The sequence below is a fragment of the Gadus chalcogrammus genome, chromosome 10 (genome assembly GCF_026213295.1).
Source record: "Gadus chalcogrammus isolate NIFS_2021 chromosome 10, NIFS_Gcha_1.0, whole genome shotgun sequence".
NCBI lineage: Eukaryota > Metazoa > Chordata > Actinopteri > Gadiformes > Gadidae > Gadus > Gadus chalcogrammus.
The window spans coordinates 8,025,948-8,048,921 of NC_079421.1; the positions used below are offsets into that span (position 1 = coordinate 8,025,948).

Here is a 22,974-nt window from a genome sequence, read left to right on the forward strand (position 1 = left end):
CAGCTGCGTCTCACTGGCACAGAGTCGGCGCTAAGCCAAAACAACATACCAAAGTGAATCAACAAGTTCACTCAACTCCAAATGCTAAGCTACCCAAAGTTAAAGTTGCATGTATCAGCCGGATTAGCCCCTCACTGAATTTAACCCTGCCGCTGAAGAACCGGTTCCTGCCAATTCAAGAGTCCACGAACGCGCCTGCCACCCATGCACCCCTGTATGGCAAGCCGAGTGTGCCACAATTCGACTTCAATTAAACGCGTTCTGAAACGCCAGCACGCGTGCCCAGAACGCGTTTTGGTTTTCCAGAACACGTTCCGGCGTTTCAGCGCGCGCGCCCAGAACGCGTTCCGGCGTTTCAGCGCGCGCGCCCAGAACGCGTTCTGGCATTTCAGCGCGCGCGCCAAGAACGCGTTCCGGCATTTCTGCGCGCGCGCTCAGAACGCATATTAGCATATTAACAGCACGCGTGCTGTTAATATGCTAATGCACTCCTCCCCTCAATTTTCTCAGCCAATAGATTTGAGCCGTTTTCACCTAATCATATGCTAGGGCAAACACACAGACAACATCAGTCGAGACCAGAGCTCTTCTTTCGCGAATCTTTTCTGTTGTGTCGTTCTTAAAGTCGAAAGATGTTAAGATGTTTCAAATTAGGTGGTTAATGTGGAGGTGGTGAACACTACAAGTACATACACTTTGACTATACACTATCTAAGCTACTTGACTGAACATTGTGTATGGTAAGTGCCGTGGCAACTATGATAACATAATTAAAAAATACTTTTATTTATAGCTTATCGTTTATTGCATTTATTTATTACAGCATTACATGAGTCAGCTTATTCGTCTTCTGAGTACAATAAAAACAATAAAAGAGTTCAGAAGTTAGAGTTAAAATTCCATTAGAAGTAAATAAGTCCGTCTGAAGTATTAACATGCAGTTGCAGGTTTTAGCCTGTACGTGGTAGTAGCCTATAAGACGAGGTATAATTCACTTCATCAGTTGGAATGAGACAGATAGAAAAAACTATATATATATAGAATATATAAAATGTAATAGAAAAAATACAATAATAGTGTACTTTATTAAGCCGTTGTGGAAATTCTTTCTCTACATTTAACCTATCTGGTACTACTACACCCAGAGCAGCATGTGGCCACACAGGTACAACTGACAGAGAAGACCACACTGTTATACAAGTCAAAAACCAGTAAAGGAGAAAAAAGCTGCAGCCAGCCCTGTGTAACAACAGGCCGGAGCAGCAAGCAGAGCCAGAGTCAAAGTGTATGTACTTGTAGTGTTCACCACCTCCACATTAACCACCTAATTTGAAACATCTTAACATCTTTCGACTTTAAGAACGACACAACAGAAAAGATTCGCGAAAGAAGAGCTCTGGTCTCGACTGATGTTGTCTGTGTGTTTGCCCTAGCATATGATTAGGGGAAAACGGCTCAAATCTATTGGCTGAGAAAATTGAGGGGAGGAGCGCATTAGCATATTAACAGCACGCGTGCTGTTAATATGCTAATATGCGTTCTGAGCGCGCACGCAGAAATGCCGGAACGCGTTCTTGGCGCGCGTGCTGAAATGCCAGAACGCGTTCTGGGCGCGCGCGCTGAAACGCTGGGCGCGCGCGCTGAAACGCTGGGCGCGCGCGCTGAAACGCCGGAACGCGTTCTGGGCGCGCGCGCTGAAACGCCGGAACGCGTTCTGGAAAACCAAAACGCGTTCTGGGCACGCGTGCTGGCGTTTCAGACCGCGTTTAATTGAAGTAGAATTGTGGCACACTCGGCTTGCCATACCCCTGAGCCCCGAGATGCGTCAGGACATATAGTGCGGACAGAGACCGATCATGAATCCGTCGCCAGAGAGGCGAGCTGTGCATGCGTCGGCCACCCATGCACCCCTGAGCCCCGAGATGCGTCCGGACGGACGGTGCGGAAAGAGACGGAACAAGAACCAGTCGCCATGGAGGCGAGCTGCGCATGCGTCGGCCACCCGTGCACCCCTGAGCCCTGAAATGTGTCCGGATGGAGGTTGCGGACAGAACAAAATCTCACAGATTATTGTGCATGCAGGATTTAATGATATTCAAAGAGAACAGTCAGAACTTCTGAAGAGGGATTACATTGATCTATTGGATACACTGGACAAAATACACACACTGGAAAAAGTCTTCTGTTGAACCAAGTAAAAAAAATATGGGTAATGGTTCACATCTATATTACATAACTTGAGCCAATGACAAATATATAGCTTGCCTCAAACAATATTTCCTATGTTCATAAAAACAAAATAATACAACTTGGCACCAAGTATAATTCTATTCTTTGAATGAAGTTAATACATTTAAATCGTATGTTAAATCCTAAACAAAAAAATATTGATTCACTCCAACAATTGGTTCTCATTTAAGAAATATCTATCAGAAATAATTTGGTTTATCCAATCAAAAAGATTACAATTTAATCAAACAATTGTTTCTCATTATTGTATACATCATCATCATCATTTTTTCCCGCTCGGCTCTCGCCGCTTCTGTCTGGATTCGACATCACATCGCGACATCAGTCAGGGTTAGGTGCTTTGCCAAAGACACCTCGATACACTGCTTGGTGAAGCCGGGGATTGAACCAACAACCTTCAGATTACCAGCCAACCCGCTCTACCACCTGAGCTACTGCCGCCAGTGGGTCATCGTCACTCTGGTCAAGGGTAGTGCTTTCACCTCAAAAAGTCGCCAAAAGTCACCAATAGCAGCTGAAAAAGAAGCTAGATTTGTCGCTTGTCGCTGTTTTGAAAAAAAGTCGCCAAAGGGGTCTGAAAAGTAGCTAAATAGCGACAAAATCGCTAAGTTGGCAACACTGCGGTTTGGTCCAGTAGTCGTAAGCGTCTTTGTATTTAATGCGCATGCGCAGGCTTGTACGTAACCTTGACATTTTACATTTGTCAAAATAGATATTTCTTAATTGAACTCCTAACTAAAAATATCTATATTTCACAGTATTTTGAAGTAAAAAAAAGTTATTTTAAAAATAAAACAAAAAATGTTTATTTGAATTGAATTACAAAATAATAATCAGATGAAGTGCGGCATAAATCCCTTTTTCCAGTGCATTAAGGGCCCTATCTTGCATCCGGCGCAATTGACTTAATCACTGGCGCATGTGTCGTTGCTGGTTTGCAACTGGCGCAGAGCGTTCTTTTCCCTCCTGCGCCACGCGTCGGTAAATTAGGGAATGATCTTGCGCCCCAAGGGGCGGCTCGGCGAAAAGAGGAGGCGTGTTCTGGCGCAAACGTTCCCTGGGGCTATTTTGACATTTCAGAAACCCCTTGCGCCACAAACCTGGAAATACCTGGTTTAAAGATGGTGGCGCGTTGTTCAGATGCTATTTTAAGGGCGCATGCATAATGTTGCTTGTGCACCTAGCGCATACACTTTGCTTCTCTCATCTACCTAGCCACACATTCTTGGTAAATTATTTGGGAAAGAACAGCTGATACAGCGGTAATAAGTTGCTTTACTGCAAACACCGTAAAGCAAACACATATTTTCTTGACACAGACAATGTATACATGCCCATAACTTTTAGGATTGATGAGTATTTTGATCGTGAGAAAACATTGTTTTACAGCGAGTGAGTGTTAAAAAGAATGAATGAATGCGGGCGCGCGTGTGTACGTCCATCTGTTTAAACACACGCAAACTAAACACGTAACGCATAATACAGTCCATGGCAATGTACATTAACGGGGGGACACATGCATATTAGGAACACAAGTCGATAACGATAATGCATACAATACTGATAAGAAACAATATTTATAATGTATTGCGTACATCATTAAATAGAACCACAGGTACCGCATATCATATGTTATATCATATACGTTTTCTTTGCCGAAATTTATTTGAGGACTCAGTATTTCTGAAGTTGTGGAAGAAAACCTTATTCCATGTGTGAACTAGGCCATATTATTTGGCCATAAATTTAGCCATTTGCAGTTTGAAATTCATGTGCATCTGTCTCATCGGAGACTGCAGACGCGCTTTCAAAATATCAACTCGTCAGATTCAAATGCGCTCATGGCTCTTAAAGGGGTTGGGAGCTGGCACTCTCATTGGTCTTGTGCATGAAAAGTGCTGTATAAATAAAGTTGCATTGCCTTGCCTTGCCTTACCAGGGAAATTAACTATTTGCGTTACTGTGAAAAAAAAGAATGCTATATGTCAAAGAATTTGGATTTTTCTGAGCAGTTTTCACTTGGCCTTAATGTGCTAAATGGTTGAACTGCCCATTGAAGGCCCTGATATATTTCTCTATTTCTCAATTTGTATTTGCTTGGTTGCAAAGGCTACGGAACATCTGCCGAATACTACAGAAAATGCCAACTTTTCATCGGAATGCTCCGGACTCGCCAATTCTGCTGCTTCATAGAATCTGTTTGGTGAGTGGGTGTGTGTGTTAGCGTGTGTGTGTGTGTGTGTGTGTGTGTGTGTGTGTGTGTGTGTGTGTGTGTGTGTGTGTGTGTGTGTGTGTGTGTGTGTGTGTGTGTGTGTGTGTGTGTGTGTGTGTGTGTCTGTGTGTGTGTGTCTGTGTGTGTGTGTGTGTGTCCTGGCTTGCGTGTAAAAGCAATGGCTCCGATTGGCTACCATGAAACAGGACTTTGCCTTAGCCAATCATAATCGCTCATCTAGCTGTTAACCCAGCCGGCGTCCTCACTCACCAGCAGTTTGTGTGTGGAGCCAGGGGTGCGTTCGGGTTACGCTGTTTATTCAATCAAGTCATAGGTTGTGTCTCAATTCAGGAGACAAATCCTTCGAAGGATGCGGCCCCTGAATTGAGACACAGCCATAGTAACGCACCGCATTTAACCTAGAGTAATGGAGTTGTAACGACGGAAACACTAGTTAGTTAGATTACCCCATTACTGAAAAAATAACGGCGTAACGTAACGCTGTTCTTTAAACGGCGTTATAACAAACACTATATATATCTATAAATATTTTACTACTATATTAGCAGGCCTGCCGCCTGTCGCACCAGTTACTCAAGTTACTCATATGCGCATGTGCCAAGCAGCCTGCAGCTCACACACACACACAGCATGCGCAAACGCATACATACACCTCAAGCACGCACATACATACCGCATACACACACCGTACACACACGCACATGTATGAGGGGCCGTCTGGGACAGAATTCATACTTGGTCTTACACACACATATTATACTCTCTCACATACACTATTATACTCTCTCACATACACTATTATACTCTCTCACATACACTACTACTCTCTCTCACATACACTACTATACTCTCTCACATACACGACTATACACTCTCATACTTACATGTAAAAGGAGTTTAATAGTTGGAATGAAACGGAAGTGAGTTTGAATGAAACGGAATTGAGTTTGAATGAAACGGAAGTGAGTTTCAAATGTTCATAAGAGTCCGCAGAAATCGAATATCAATATTATTTTAGTGTAATTACATTGTGTATATGCACAAGCCATCTTATACAAAGCAGCCGAAAAATAGAAAACCGAAACGCTACTATGTTTTTTTTTAGAAAACTGCGATTCAGGGTTTGAATTCTGCTATTGTCGTCTGATTCATTGAATCCGCTGTGTTTGCCAGGGTCTCAGGGTCTTCCGACTCTGGGGAAGAGCCTGCTAGTTTACGCACACCCCTTGCGCATTTGTTTTCTCAACCACACGTGAGACGTTGTTTGACATGCTGGATATCGTCAGAAAGGTATTTTCATTGGCTATTAGGATATCTAAGGCCCGTCCCCGACCCTTGCTGTCTGCTGGTGTAGCTGTCAATCAAAGTATACATGCACCGTTTTGATAGTGATCGCCTCATTGGCTTGTAAAGGTGTGGCCACAACAGACGCGTATCTCGCGTAATTTTTACGCGAGATACGCGCGTAAAATGTTGCTTGACCATTTTGTGTCAAAAATGGTCGCATACGCGCCATACGCGCCTACGTCACTCGCCTAGATGAGTCCATGTCCATGCAAGTGAACGGAGCGTTCCCTCTTCGTCATAACTATCAAACCAAACATCCTTCACATTCACCGAGCGAACATTACGAAAGTAAAATGCACATTTCTCGCTAAAAATGTTTCCATAAACGCATTTAATGGCGTAACTATGTTACTATTTCCACCCAGAATAAAGAAAGTTGTCGGCCGTGGCTGCGCTGGAGTCCGAGGTAGGAAACCCAAACGCCGCCGTGTTTGGGTGATAGAGTTTAGATCGGGTTAGATTAAATAATCTCGGATATAAATAACAATAATCGGGTTAAATAACTTCACATGGTGTGTCTGGTGTGTTTCCAGCATTCGTAGTGTTGATCAGCAGATATATAGTCCGCCAAGACGTTGAGGTTGCTTAGTAACCAGAGACTCTGTCCATGCAAGTGAACGGAGCGTTCCCTCTTCGTCATAACTATCAAACCAAACATCCTTCACATTCACCGAGCGAACATTATGAAAGTAAAATGCACATTTCTCGCTAGAAATGTTTCCATAAAAGCATTTAATGGCGTAACTATGTTACTATTTCCACACAGAATAAAGAAAGATGTCGGCCGTATGCTTCTGTCCAAGCTCAATACTCTCTGCCAGTGACGTCGGGTCAAGCTCAACGCTGATTGGGCAACGCGGCTAATCGTCATGCGTATGAGCGTAAAAAGTTCAATTTTTTGAACTCTTGAAATGTACACGATATACGCGCGTATAGCGCGTAAATATACGCGCCTCATACGCGCGTTACGCGCGTAAAATGTTGCTTATACGCGTGAAACGCGTAATACGCGCGTAAACCAATGGTTCCCTCTGGAAAAAATGGCGATTTTATACGCGAAGTACGCGAGATACGCGTCTGGTGTGGCCGCACCTTAAGGCTTGTAAACAAGGAAGTATTGGTCTTAAGGTACGGCCACACCAACCGCGTTGCTCGCGTTAGGGGCGTTGAAAATCGGCATTTTTGCATAGGGAACCATTGGTCTAGGCGCGGTACACGCGTTGAAGCGTTGAAGCGTTGCGTTGGGGGCGTTAGGCGCGGCAGTTGCACGTAATTATGGTGCGGCCACACCAACCGCGTTACTCGCGTTGGATAACGCGAGTAACGCGCCTAACCTGACGCTTGACCAGTGTGTGGTGGTTCAACGCTTCCAACGCGTCAACGCGCCAACGCAGCTAGATGAGTCCATGTCCATGCAAGTGAACGGAGCGTTCCCTCTTCGTCATAACTATCAAACCAAACATCCTTCACATTCACTGAGCGAACATTATGAAAGTACAATGCACATTTCTCGCTAAAAATGTTTCCATAAACGCATTTAATGGCGTAACTATGTAACTATTTCCACCCAGAATAAAGAAAGATGTCGGCCGTGGCTGCGCTGGAGTCCGAGGTAGGAAACCCAAACGCCGCCGTGTTTGGGTGCATGATAGAGTTTAGATCAGGTTAGATTAAATAATCTCGGATATAAATAACAATAATCGGGTTAAATAACTTCACATGGTGTATCTGGTGTGTTTCCAGCATTCGCAGTGTTGATCAGCAGAGATATAGTCCGCCAAGACGTTGAGGTTGTTTAGCAACCAGAGACTCTGTCCATGCAAGTGAACGGAGCGTTCCCTCTTCGTCATAAATATCAAACCAAACATCCTTCACATTCACCGAGCGAACATTATGAAAGTAAAATGCACATTTCTCGCTAGAAATGTTTCCATAAACGCATTTAATGGCGTGACTATGTTACTATTTCCACCCAGAATAAAGAAAGATGTCGGCCGTATGCTTCTGTGCAAGCTCGAGTCACTACTCTCTGCCAGTGACGTCGGGTCAAGCTCCACGCTGATTGGCTACCGCGGCTAAGCGTCACGCGTTGGAGCGTTGAAAGTTCAATTTTCTGAACTCCGGGCGTTGGTGCGTTGGGCGCATTACTGCGTTTACGTGCGTAATAACGTGCAACTGCCGCGCCTAACGCCCCCAACACAACGCTTCAACTCTTCAACGCTTCAACGCGTGTACCGCGCCTAGACCAATGGTACCCTATGCAAAAATGCCGATTTTCAGCGCCCCTAACGCGAGCAACGCGGTTGGTGTGGCCGTACCTTTACGCACGTAAACGCAGTAACGCGCCCAACGCACCAACGCCCGGAGTTCAGAAAATTGAACTTTCAACGCTCCAACGCGTGACGCTTAGCCGCGGTAGCCAATCAGCGTGGAACTAAAATAATATTGATATTCGATTTCTGCGGACTCTTATGAACATTTCAAACTCACTCCGTTTCATTCAAACTCACTTCCGTTTCATTCAAACACTCCCGTTTCATTCAAACTCTCTTACACATACTACAATACTCTCTTACATACACTACTATACTCTCTTACATACACTACTATACTCTCTTACACATACTACTATACTCTCTTACATACACTACTATACTCTCTTACATACACTACTATACTCTCTTACATACACTACTATACTCTCTTACATACACTACTATACTCTCTTACATACACTACTATACCCTCTTACATACACTACTATACTCTCTCACATACACGACTATACACTCTCATATTTACATGTAAAAGGAGTTTAATAGTGTGTGTGTATGAGTATAGTGGTGTATATGCGAGATTATAATAGTGTGTGCAAGACCAAGTATGAATTCTGTCCCAGGCGGCCCCTCATACACATGCGCACGAACATACATGGAAATGCAAACACACACACACACACAGCACGCACGAACGCATAGATACACCTCAAGCAAGCACATATACACCGCATACACACACCGCACACACACGCGCACGAACATAAATGGAAATGCATGCACACACACACACACACCGCACATGCGCACGCATACATACACCTCAAGCACGCACATACACACCGCATACACACACCGCACACACACACACATGCGCACAAACATACATGGAAATGCACACACACACACACAAACACCCATACACACTAGGGATGAGTCAGTCGCGACCGATTCGTTCACAACGAACGAATCCCGAACGTTAACGACAAGAACTGGTTCCCCAAAACAAGAAGAACTGGTTCTTTGATTCTTTTTTTTTAACATAAAACAAAAATATGGTCACGTAAATAAAATATATAAACGAACAGAGCTTCGTCTCCCCGCGACGTATATTGATTGAGTCTACAACGTTCTCAAAGATTCAGCCAATGAGAGGTAGCAATGGTGTTGCCATGGCACCTGGGTAAACAAATGACAAGGTGGTACCGTCGAATTTGCGCGCTTTCTCTGTCTGACGTATCTTGGGTCATACCATTCGACGTGGGGCCACTCATATATCCCCCTACATTTCCAAAAATAGACTTGACCTCCATCTGTTTATTGGATAAACGCATTTCCCAATCCCAGGAGTCTTTGCTCCATTCTACGTCAATTCAAGAACAAACAAAGAAATTAAACTGCAGTTCGTATTTTTTTATTTATGACCATGACAGTTCTGTAATGCCTGAATAATGAAGAATTAAATGTAAAGTTAAATGAAATTATAAATATAAAACCATGAACGACATATAGAGAGTAAGCAAGTGGTGTAAATATTGGTGGGACGTTTGGTTATACTATATAGTATATCTTGTTGATTTTCACGAGGGGTAGAGCCTAGAAGTCACTTAAATTATGCTCAGGGCCGTCTCGCGGGTGGGGGGCAGACACCTGAGAGATTCCCTGTCAAATGACGTCAAATGACGTCATCTGACGTAACGAACGAATCAAAACGAACGAATCAAACAAACAAATCGTTATGGTGAACTGAACTGAAAGAACTAGTTCCCGGAAAATAATCATTTTGCCCATCCCTAATACACACACAACCACACACACGCGCGCGCACGTCAAGACAAATGCAGCGACACATACACAGAAGTGCACAAACACGCACGCACATACACACGCACAGTGTTGGTCAAGTTACTTGGAAAAAGTAATTAGTTACTGATTACTGATTACTTATCCAAGAAAGTAATCCAGTTACTTTACTGATTACTTACTTTCAAAAGTAATTAGTTACTTTACTAATTACTTTACTTAGTTACTTTTCAAAAACACACTAGCTATACACAACCTGAATAAGCTTTTTTAAAACTTGTTTTTATTAGTCTCAATCTTTTTAACTATAGACATTGCAAACAAAAAAATCAATTAAATGCAACAGTCTCATTTAAAGAAAATCGTTTTGGTGTGTATACACACCTTCATTCGAATAGATGTAAATAAAATACAGCCATAAAATAATTAAAACCAAAGTCTCTATTAACATTTACATCTTTTAACAGTTGCAGTGCAGAGAGGAGTAATGCGTTTACCAAAACAGAAAATGCTGTTGCATGCCACATTTAGGTAGCCTGGTTCTACCAGACTCTCGTACTTCACTTCATTTCATTTAATTTGTACAGAGAGTCTGGACCTAATCAATTGACAAACGTTAACTCACTTGAAGGCGGGTGTCTGTTGAAGTTTAAAATGATTGGATCTGCCCAGTGCCACTCTGGATCTGCCATAACCAATCGCTAACGTTTGGTTGTGACGTATGTCATGCGCCGGGAATCACGCCCAGGTTGTACACAAACCAAACACCTTGCGCGTCTGCACGAAAATGTCCGTCAACGACAGCTGCAGGTTTTGTTCGTCGAATTTAATTTATCAGGGAAAAATTGCACATTGTAAATCAACTACCGACCTACAACAACAACTCAAACTGGCGTACGACTTTATCGTCATTGTTCTCAGACACGCCCTCTGTTCGCTGATTGGTGGCCGCTGTGGCGGCACCAGAAAACCAAATTACATACAGCAGGTCCAGACCTAGTACTGAAGGGAAATTCAAATTTAGCGGAAGTACTTAGGCGGGCGGAGCCAGGCTAACATTTAGGCTGTTCTAATGTCAAATAAGAGTATGTGTTTGAACTGTGTGTGTGTGTATGGAAGGATGTGTTTCATAGATAAATACATAGATATTATATATAGTTATATGCTACACGTGAACCTCCTAAGATGGCGCAATTTGATTGGTTCGCTATCTCGGGATATTGGGCAATATCCCATGATTGACATCTCAAACTCTATATTGTTTTCATCGCAAAATGTCAGCTGATAACAACAAATAAACCTTCGGTCTCGTCGGCTATTCCCCACTATTCACTTTGCCTTTGGCGAATAACTGTTGACTAAAAGCCTAGAATAGATAAATAGCCTAGTCAAGTCTTTATTAATACCAAACTACACGTCGGGAATTCATTTAGGACGGTGATTCGGCTCAGATAGATAGATAGATAGATAGATAGATAGATAGATAGATAGATAGATAGATAGATAGATAGATAGATAGATAGATAGATAGATAGATAGATAGATAGATAGATAGATAGATAGATAGATAGACAGACGGATAGAGAGTATTAAATATGTTATATTATTTGTCTTGCGGAGCCAGCGAATCCTGTGCGCGGATGCAAATTAGCCATGTGGCCTAACACAAGAAATAGTCTTGCACACACGTGTCTGTTGTTTACTTCTAGACGTCGCGCCGCTATAAGCTACGTCATTGTCACGAGACAGTCTCACAAAGCAAATACGGCAAAATCCCAAATTATTTTACTGTCTATGGCAAAAATAAAACACGGTTTAGTAACGCAGTAACGCAGGCTGCTTGCAGGAAAGTAAAAGTAATCGAATTACTATTTTTGCAATTGTAATCCCTTACTTTACTCGTTATTTGAAAAAAGTAATTGGATTACAGTAACGCCTTACTTCTAACGCGTTACTGCCCATCACTGCACACGCATGCGCACACACCGTACGTCAAGACAAAGGCAGCGACACACTCGCCGAGCTAAGTCATTATGTTTTGAAACATAACGGCTCCACCATCGACACACACGCAGAGTGATGACTTTAACATCATTGTTCTCAGCCACTCCCTCTGTTAGCTGATTAGACGCACAAAATTTGGACGGAGAAAAACCCACTAACATACCGCAGACCCAGACGCAGTACTGAAGGGAAATTTAAATTGAATGAAAGTACTTAGGCGGGAGGAGCCAGGCTACTCAATAATGGCAACGCTATTGAAGTTGTTCTTAAATACAAAATCTTCAAAAATAAGAAGAGATATAATTTTCAAAACTAAAGGTTGTAGTAAGACCATATGGAACGAGTTTTGTGGCTCTAGAGTCAATAATGGCGACATTATTGACATTTTTTGCTAAATAAAAAATCCTCAAAAATAAGAAGAGATATTTTTCAAAACAAAAGGTCGTAGTAGGACCATAAAGAGGCAATACCTCTATGAAACAAGGTTTGGGGCTCTAGAGTTAATAATGGCGACGCTATTGAAAGTTTACCATTGTGGGCCAGTGCAATTCACCGTTCGGTAAAGACGACTCGTTTGAATGAAAACAATGTTGTAGCTGATTCTCTAGGTTACTACATTTAGCTAGAGGTGTCAATTGTGTCGCAACGATTTTTCACTGATGATTTATTGAGCCGCAAACTCTGAATCTGCCAATTTATTTCCAAGTTCCTCTCCGTTTATATGCTTTACTCACAGGTGTGTGAATTGACCTGAATATAAAGCGTCTGTAGCACAAAATAATATTTGATTCTATAGAGAAGACGGAGCTCTCCTCTCCTCTCCGTTTTTTGCTTTACTCAGATGTGTGAATGACCTTGATATGAAGCGTCCGTAGCGCAAAATAACATAACATTAGTTTTTTAAAGAGACAAGACGGAGCTCTCCTCTCCTCTCCTCTCCTCTCCGTTTATATGCTTTACTCACAAGTGTGTGAATTGACCTAGATATGAAGCGCATATCCAGCGTCCGTAGCGCACGGAATGTTATATTATTTTGCGTAGCGAAAAATAATATAAGATTCCTATTTTAAAGAGATAAGCTGAAGCTCTCCCCTCCTCTTGTTAAAAAAAAAGAAATTCAGCAGCAGCGGTCATATTTCATCAGTGGCTTACCGCTGCTGCTAGGTGCATTTAGGGGAAAAACGGATGCATTATATGATATAGATATCTAGAGGCTGTGTGCGCCTCGCCATTGCGATACATCCACTGTAAACTGAGCGCATGGTACTCATTGGATGGTACCGTGGCCCCAAGCTGCTCAGGGCCACACCCCCACTCTCCTCTTTGAACCGCCTCTCTCCTCCTCATTTGCATTAAAGCTACAGACACCTAAGCGGTGCGTTTGGGGAAAGCTCAATGTGCGACTGGCGACTCGTAGTAGCTGTAATTTTGTAATTTCAGGAATGTCTTCAAATATTGTGCTAGGGGCCCACTAATATCTATATTAAAGCATCCATAAAGTAGCTTGCCATGGGACCTTTGAACAAAACGGCTCCGCCATTGACAGACACGCAGGTAAGAACAAACACGCACGTGCACACACCGCAGCGACACTCGCCCAGGTAAGACGTTATGTTTTTAAACAGAACTATTCCACCAGCAACACATACGCCCAGGAACGAACACACACGCACACACCGCAGCGACACACTCGCCCAGATAACATGTTCTGTCTATAGAATGTAGAAATTGCAATAAAAGAAGGGAAGAGACAATTTCTCACCTCGACAAGCAACAGCGGGTTGTTCATTTTTTCATATAAAAAAACCTTAAATTCAAACATCGCACCGACACATAACTCACGTGATCTTAAAGAGACAGTGTCCCTATAACACAGAACGAAAACATGTCAATAACCCAGCATGGTGAATTATGTCTATAGAGTCCACTACACTTTTTTGCCCAAATGTAATATTACTCTCCTCCTTGAGCCTCCCCAAATGTCTTGCGAAAATGATTTCCCCCCCTCCCCCCTGCGGACTGTTTTAGTTGTTTATTTTTCTTACGTTTTGTGAGTATGCTATGTGTGACTGTAGGCTACTGCTGCCTGTCTTGGCCAGGACACTGGAAGAGATGTTTAATTTCAATGATGATTATTATTATTTTCAACTAACCAATAGTAGTTGCCTTGCATTTTAAAATGTCAATGCCCTTATCAGCCCTGAACAACAGTTAAAGCTTTTTAATAAATGATTTGCATGCATAGAACAATAACCCCTGTTACCATAAATTGACTAATTTTATAATGTAATCAAATGCTCTCACAGCTAGCTGCTTTCAGTCCTGATATTCTCCTGATGGGCCGTATGTGTGAACAACATATCCTGACATTTTTACCCTGAAAATCTCCTGAATAATACTACCCCTGAGGTAGTATTTTCTCCGTAGGAAATGTAAATTACCTTATATTTGAATGAGTACAAAGTCACCACTTTGTACTCCACCACGACACTTCAGTGGGCGTGTTGATGACGCTTCTGCATGTCATTGAGTGGCCCCCTAAATGATAATCAGCCTGATGCATTTTGTTCGCTGAATGGTTAAAAAATATTTAAATGTTGGCACTGCTTTTAAGGGTCATTTGTGGTGAACAAATGTTATACGTTGTGAAATTATAGTCCAAATGTTATTATTTTATGCGCTCAGAAATTTGTTACAATATTGACCGGGGTTTCCACATTATTGCTATGGATTTAATTACAACTAGAGGTTGAGCGAGCGCAACACGTGCGCCAAAACTCTAGTATATATAATATATATATATATATAAAATATATAATGCCACGGTGTGTGGGGAAGTCTATCGCTTGGTCAGGCTAGTGGTGGATCAGGATGTTGGGTTCCGAGAGAGGGTCTCTGGGACGGTTAAAGTAGCGAATATCATCCAAAACATTTCTCCTTTTAACATTCATTCTTATTATATTCCGTTTCTGTCAAGTCTGTTCCACTAGCTGTCGCTAAAGCATACACATTGTACCCACACATTGAGTTGGAAGTTACCCTGTTGGTAACCTTTAACTAACCTCTGCTTTTGATAGGTGAAGCACAGCTGTTGGCGGGCGCTGAAGGCCACATCTGACCCTGATTGGTCGGGTTACTTCTGACTGGGCTGTGATTGGCTGTATGGCAGCTGGAGGAGTGGGATATTGATGATTGAGATTTCCCCCAGTCGATATAGTCATCAGACGAACTGTGGGGGATGACAAGGTCATATTAAAGGAATACGATTTTAGAAGTAAGTATGCTGACATGTAGCTCACCTGATTATCGGGTAAGCAAAAGGTCCTCACACACATCTGTATGCTCACACTCACCTTGCAGGACTTTGTATGAATCTGTCTTCCCCACTCAAACGGCTGGATAACTGTACACACACACACACACACACACACACACACACACACACACACACACACACACACACACACACACACACACACACACACACACACCTAGATTCAGATGTTAATGTTACATGTTAGGCACCCAAAGAGCTTTGAATACACCACGGTGTCACCACCATAAACATATCCACCTCTAAGATTTATTGAACTGATCAATAATCTGGAAGAGCTTTGAGTGGACGTTACCGTGTCAGGAACAGGAGAATCTTCGTTCAGCATCTCGTCAAGAGTTTTCTTGGGAGGCTGGCGAAGAAAGGAGAGGAGAGGACTCATCTAGTGAGGTCTCAAAGGAGAGTAGCAGTAGACATCATGGTCCATACTACGGGACAACCAACATTATCAGCTAAACAAATGAGAGAAGGAAACAGGAGAGATTAAGAAACAGGGAAATCTCATATTTTCCTCAGGAGATAATTCTTGGTTTATAGGTTTGAATCATTATGGTACTCTGTATATATCGTACCATGGTATGGCTCCTTCACATACTTCACATATTTTCTGCCCATATTTTGCTCTACATATTTCTTCTAGAACCTGGTCGTGTCTTTCCATTCCCTGACGCTGTCGTGTGTTCGAGCAGTGGGACCGTGCAGGCTCACAGGCTTAGAGAAAGTAACATCGGTGTGTTAGCTTCAGCTGAGGGAGACACTAGCCAACCCAGCCCCCAGGAGAAAACATAACGCTCTATCTCTATAGTGTATAGATCCCTGGGGTGTCCTTTGGGTTGTTTCGTAGTTATTCAGTAGAATGAGTAGCCAACTTACAACAATCCAAACCCCAACCAAACAGACACAGTGACAGGGCTATGCCAATCTTTTAAGATTCTTAATAAATATGTATAATAATCTGGCATCTATTCATTCAGGTTCATCAAACATACCATATAAATTCAAAAATGTTTTGATTAAATGTAATATATGCCCCTGGGCCCAATCAATATCATGTTGACACGTTCTCCCTCCCAGAGAGACCAGAACTTACCGGGCGGCCAAACTCTAACTCGGCAAAAAACCTGAACCATGGCTCATCCTCAACAGACAGATCAGAGGGATGGAGGGACTAGGGAGGAAGGAGGAGGTCACAGAGGAAGGATGGGAAGGAAGGAGAGGTTAAGCAGGAACGTATAATAGGAATGTGATAAAGTAAAAGATAGGGGTAGAGATGGGTTTGTTGGCGTGGATAAAAGCATGGCTGCTTGGATCATCATGTGGGATTTTAGGAAGCTTTAAAGAGCAGGCAGATTGGAATTCTCAGTTCAGGCATGTAGGTGAAGTTTGTGGATAACAATTTTCTAATTATTTTACTTTTCTTTGACTTCGAAATAACTCCCTGAAACCCTAACTCCGATAATAACTGGTGGTCTGGTTTTGGTAAGCAGTGCTATGGTGAAGGGCAAAAGAGAGCCTGACTGTAACATGATTTGTTCCAGGAACAGTGGTCCTCTTTAGTTCAGCCTGTATGTTTATATTATAATAAGATATAAGGCTCGGCCCATCAGTGCTGGACGGCTTTAACTCCAGATTGTTCAGCATACCGGCTCTAGGCTGGCTGTGAGTACATTCACTGTCGCTGCCAACCTGCAGGTGGCTTTATGAGGGGATATTATGAGGGGTGTACTGACCGGCTGCTCTCGCTCCAGGACAGACGAGGCCCCCGGCTCATAGTCGAAGATGCTGCGGGGCTCCGCTCGGTACCGCCCACAGTCCTCCCTCCTGTACAAACACACACACACACACACACACACACACACACACACACACACACACACACACACACACACACACACACACACACACACACACACACACACACACACACACACACACACACTCTCTGTTAACCGTCTGTTTGTGACTCTGTGTGCACCTTAGTGGGCGTGTCTCTGACCTGTCTCTGTGAGTGGCGGGAGACGACCGGCCGCTGCCCGGGCTTGGGGGGAGGTGGCCGGGGTCAGGGCTGTTGCTAGACAACGCTTTGTTTGCGATACCTGGAACAAAGGCAAACATTGCAGCCATAGCCGTAATTTACCCCAGCTTAGTCAACAATGAGAAATTAACTTAATGAACCACATTTACGAACTGTAACTACAAGGGTGTTGGACTCTGATAATACAGACATGATAAAAAAAGTTTTTGATTGGTCAATGCTGCATTCACAGCAATAAACTGAGATCCCTGTAGTCCATGTTATAGTACGCATTACAAACCAGAAATAGTTGCATGATGTACCAGTCGGAAAATAATAATCTAAAACCATCTAAATCTAAAAATAACAAAAACACAAAGGCTCACCCTTAGTGCTGCTGTAGGCTTCTGCCGAATCCGGATCTAAACATAAAACAAACCGTTTCAACTTCAGTTAGAGGTTAAATCATCTCCATTCCGGGTCAAATGCATTGCACCTGTAGATAAAGGGTTGAATTATGAAATGACAAATGAAAACCACTGGACAGTGCTATACACTACATGTATATTGATTGGGGCACATATACATGTATCGTTGAACAGGATAAACCTGCAGGCAGCGCTCGTGATTTTACTACATTCACACATGCAGCTCTGTTCAGCAACAACTCCGTCCGTTCACACAGCGAGGACGCAATAGACGGAGCAGGAGGCGTCCAGCAGAGGGCGCTAATGCAACACTTGTGGAAGCCAGCTACCATAACATTTCCAGACTTTAGGCCACGTTTATACGTAGCAGGGTATTTATATAAACGAATATTTCCCCCCCTCCGTTTTCAAAAATAACATTGTAATGTGCACACAGCATCGTTTTCAAAAAAGTTGTTGTTTACATCAAAACGCTTAAATACGCAGTCGAGCGCCATTATAACTATGCCAAACGTATGGGCGGCAGTGTAGTAGAGCTTAGATCGGGCCCAGAAAATCAAGTCCGAGCCGGCCCGAACCCGTGCACGTTCTGTCCGAGCCCGGCCCGACACATTAACCGTAATTATGAGCCCGAGCCTGATTTCAACCCGACTTTTTTTTTAATACATATGTAACTTTGTACACATTTGTTACCAGGCCTACTCTGCTAAATATATATGTAAGGGATAATGTATAGAACGCCGGTCATTATCGGGAAAATAAGCCCCGACAGGGCGAACAGTACACCGACCGACGAGCAGCGAAGGTGTCTTGCTTCGCCCTGAAGTGGCTTATTTTCGACAATGACCGGCGACGTTCTATACATTATCCGGCGTATTACACGGCTACTTGCCAAAACGAAAAAATAACTTCACATGGTGTGTCTTTTTACAATTTATTCGTTACCAGCATTCTTAGTGTTGATCAGCAGAGAAATAATTTGTCCGCAAAGACGGTGACGTCGCTTAGCAACGGAAGACGCTGGGCTTGACAAGTCATCGGACTACTACCCATGCAAGTGAACGGAGCGTTCCACGGCATTGAGAAGAACCGTGTAATAAGGGCCTATAATATTTCTGTTTATGGCATAGATTTCTCCTCAGATTAGGCCAATAAACCAATGATAAAAATAAATAAATAAATCGTCGATCAAAGGCCCGGCCCGAGGATAGTGGTGGGAAATATTGTCTCGGGCTCGGGCAGAGAATCGAAACTCTAGTAGGGAGAAGGATAGAGCCATGCAAGCCAATCAGAATCCTCAGAATCAACAACAACGAATAACACGAGCGTCTTCCTGTGACAAACAAACTGTAAACATAGAGCGCTCATATGATGTTAAGCATTTCCTGGCGCATAATGTGACGCTTCAGAACCTAAAACCCCGTTTCTCCCCGTTGACACAACACATAACCGGCGTTTTCAGAAATCTCCACTTTGGCCGGTGCAGAGTTTACCTCCGGCCACTAGGGGATAGTGTTGTGTTGCAGACCGCTGACCGGCTGAGTTGGCGGTCTACCTTGTTGTGTTCGCTAGCATTGCAGACGTTCCCGTTGCATAGCATGTTGAGCTGCTGGCATGATTCATGTGAGTCTTTCCTGATCAATACAATTGTTATTGTAAGATACTTGAGATGCTTATGTGTGTATGCATTTATGTGCATGTAGGAATTACTGTTGTTATTACGTTTGTAGCTTACATTGTTATTGTGTGTGATTGCTGCAGGACTTCTTCATCGTTGTCATTAAATCCAAACTCTGACATCGAGGAGTGTATTTCTTCATGAAGAAGTCATGGTTGTCGTTGGATGTACTGTTCCTGGCTGCGCTTTCGAGACCGGAGATGTGTCTGAAGCACTCGCCATTGCGCTGTTGACAAATCACGGACTTGTCCATCGGAACCCGCCGGCCCAGATCCCAACTCCGCATGGTCCGAAACTTGATCGGCCGAAGGTCGATGTCGGCGTGACGATAGAGGAATGGAACGTTTTCATCCGTCGCTGGGACGTCTTTCGCACCGGCTCAGGCGTCGGGGCTGCCCACGCCCCTTTCCAGTTATTTCAGTGCGCTGGGCCTGAACTTGGAGATAGCAAACTTGGAGATAGCATGTTGAAGGCCAATCCCAACACCGGACCCCTGGTGGATCTGATCGCTGCCATGCGTTCACTAGCTGTCATTCCGGTTGCCACATGTATCCTGCGCACCGAGCTGCTTCAGTTGCACCAGGAGCGTGATGAAGCATTCCGTGCCTTCACCGCCAGGGTGCGAGGGAAGGCGGAGACATGCGCCTACGTTGCGGTATGCGAGTGTGGCAAGGATGTGGACTATACCGACCACATCATCCGTGATGTTCTGATCAACGGGATTTATGACTCAGACATACGCCGCGAGACACTGGGGATACCTGACATTCTGACAAAACCAGTGAACGATGTGATTGCAATCGTTGAAAACAAGGAAATGGCCCGCAATGCTCTCCCGTCGTCCACTCTATCAGCCATGTCGTCATTCCAGCGCCTACGGAGAGATAATAATAATAATAAATTGTATTTATAATGCACTTTATATTCAAGAATCTCAAAGTGCTTCAGAGAAAAAAAAAATATATATATATATTAAAAGGGGGAACCTCAAAGAAAGTTTAGCTAAATGCTCTTTTAAAGAGAAGGGTTTTGAGGTTCCGTTTAAAAAGAGCTGTAGTCTGTGGAGCCCTCAGGTGGTCAGGGAGGGCGTTCCATAGTCTAGGGGCAGCAGCAGAAAAGGCCCGATCACCCATGGTGCACAGCTTCGTATGTCGGGTTTGGAGGGTGTGAGTGGATCCTGAACGGAGTGTACGTGAGGTTGTCGGGGGGGTGAGGAGTTCCTGAAGGTAGAGGGGGGTAAGTCTGTGAAGGCACTGGTGGGTGAGGAGGGAGACCTTGTAATAAATTCTGAGTGGGACAGGGAGCCAGTGCAGTGATTTCAGGATGGGGGTGATGTGGTCATGCTTGCGCACCCTCATCAGGACCCTGGCAGCACAGTTTTGAATGTATTGGAGCCTCTGGATGCGCTTGCCAGGGATCCCAATGAGGAGTGCATTGCAGTAGTCCAACCTGGAGGAGACAAAGGCATGAACGAGCTTCTCTGCATCAGCCAGGGTGAGTGATTGGCGGAGTTTGGCGATGTTCCTGAGGTGGTATAATGCTGTCTTACAGAGGTGTTTGATGTGGGTGTCAAAATTAAGTTGTGGGTCCATTTTAACACCGAGGTTGGTGACGGATGTGGAAAGGGGGATGTTTTGGCCAGAGCATAGCAGTGGTAAGATAAGCCATGCCTGCTAATGACACTACCCAGGGGGAGCATGTACAGTGAGAACAGTGTGGGGCCCAACACCGAGCCCTGGGGGACACCGCAGGTGACGTTGTTGGTGTATGATTTTGCTTTGCCCAGGGCAACGTGCTCAGTTCTGTCAGTGAGGTACGAGGTGAACCAGTTCTTTACATTTCCTGATAGTCCAATGGTGTATTGCAGGCGGTGAAGGAGAATATTGTGGTCAACCGTATCAAAAGCAGCTGTTAAGTCCAGGAGGATGAGGAGAGATGGGGAGCCGGTGTCTGCTGCCATCAGGAGGTCATTTGTGACCCTGACCAAGGCTGTTTCTGTACTGTGGCCATAGCGGAAACCAGACTGGAATTTTTCAAACAAGTGATGTTGTATGAGGTGATCCTGGAGTTGTGCTGCAACTGTTTTTTGCAGAACTTTTGACAGAAATGGGAGATTTGAGATGTCCCTGTAGTAGACTTCTGGATCAAGGGTAGGTTTTTTTAATGTTGGTCTGATGACAGCAGTTTTTAATGCAGATGGGATATGGCCGGCCAGGAGGGAGTGGTTAATGATATTGGTGATGAGTGGAGAGACAGCAGAGATGTTGGCCTTCAGCAGAGCTGTAGGGAAGGGGTCTAGTGCACAGGTGGATGGCTTCATTTTCCTGATGACGCCCTCCACCTCTTCCTTTGTGATGCTGGAGAAGGAGCAGAGGGTCTGGACAGAGTCAATCGGTGGGTCAGCAGTTGGAAGGGGCAGGACAGTAGTGGTGGAGAGGTGTGAGCGGATGTTATTCACTTTTTGTTTAAAAAAGTTGATGTGCATGTTGCACCTCTCCGTGGTGACATCAGATTGGGATGGTAAAGGGGGTTTGAGAAGGTGATTGATAGTTGAAAAGAGCTGTTTGGAGTTACCAGGGCTATTGTTGATTATTGTGGAATAGAACCTGGACCGTGCATTATTCAGGGCTTCAGCATATGCCCTCCTGTGTTCCCTGTATGCCTGTTTGTAAACGGTCAGACCAGAGGCCTTGAGTCGCCGCTCAAGGACATGCCCAGCCGCCTTCATTGTACGTAGTTCACTGGTGTACCAGGGTGCGAAGCGCGAGAAGGAGACTGACCTCGATGTTAAGGGGGCGTGGAGATCCAGGAGACTGCTCAGGGACTGGTTGTATAAGTCCACTGAGTCAGCAACAGAGAGGGAGTCAGTTGAGCCAGAGGAGAGAAGTTGAAGGTCCAGGGCCAGGGCATCCATGTTGATATTTTTCACATTCCTGAAGTGGATCTGCCGCTTTGGTTTGGTGTGGGAGGAAGGAAAAGGGAGCTCCATTTACACAACTCTGTGATCCGAGACGCCAAGATCATAGACCTGTAGGTTGCTGATGGGGGCGGAGTTTGAGATGACCAGGTCAATTGTGTGTCCTCTGGAGTGTGTGGGGGCATCAACATGTTGTTGTAGTCTAGCAGCTGAAGAAAATCAGCAGCGGGCTGGCATGAGGGGGTGTCAACATGAATATTTAAATCACCCAGAATGATGGTATTGGCAGAGGTAGTACAGAGTGTTGTGAGGAGATCAGACATTTCCGGGATGAAAGCAGAGTTGGGTTTTGGGGGCCTGTATATGAGTAGAACAGTCATGGGATGGGGGGGCTTGCATGTGAATGTCCACAAAAAAATCACTTTTTAAAATAAAATTGGCCCAAAAATTGCTTGGAGAAGCGGCGAACAGACAGCGCCAGCGTCCTCTCCGTTTGTTGCCATAGGTACAAGATCAACAGACGGGCCCCGTCCCGACCCCAGCCCCAACAGACAGGGCTAGGCAAGCCTCGTGCCTGGGCTGTAAAAGCACCTTTAAGATCTTCACGGAGGGATCACACGGTTGGAATACGAAGCCTCACCAGATTTGTATCGGTTGCTATAGGGCCCGCCGACAGAAGAGGCGTCAACA

General features: G+C 44.2%; 1 protein-coding gene across 1 annotated transcript in view; it reads right to left on the reverse strand.

Moving 5' to 3' along the window:
- The window catches only part of LOC130390966 (vinexin-like), a 57,909-nt gene that overhangs the window by 13,679 nt on the left and 21,256 nt on the right, over window positions 1–22,974 (reverse strand). The window contains exons 7-13 of the mRNA XM_056601147.1: window positions 17,648–17,683; window positions 17,244–17,343; window positions 16,978–17,068; window positions 16,338–16,415; window positions 15,543–15,599; window positions 15,267–15,316; window positions 14,976–15,142 (exon numbers count right to left, since the gene is read on the reverse strand). Coding sequence (XP_056457122.1) covers window positions 14,976–15,142; window positions 15,267–15,316; window positions 15,543–15,599; window positions 16,338–16,415; window positions 16,978–17,068; window positions 17,244–17,343; window positions 17,648–17,683 — 579 coding nt within the window. The remainder of the gene's footprint in view (window positions 1–14,975; window positions 15,143–15,266; window positions 15,317–15,542; window positions 15,600–16,337; window positions 16,416–16,977; window positions 17,069–17,243; window positions 17,344–17,647; window positions 17,684–22,974) is intronic.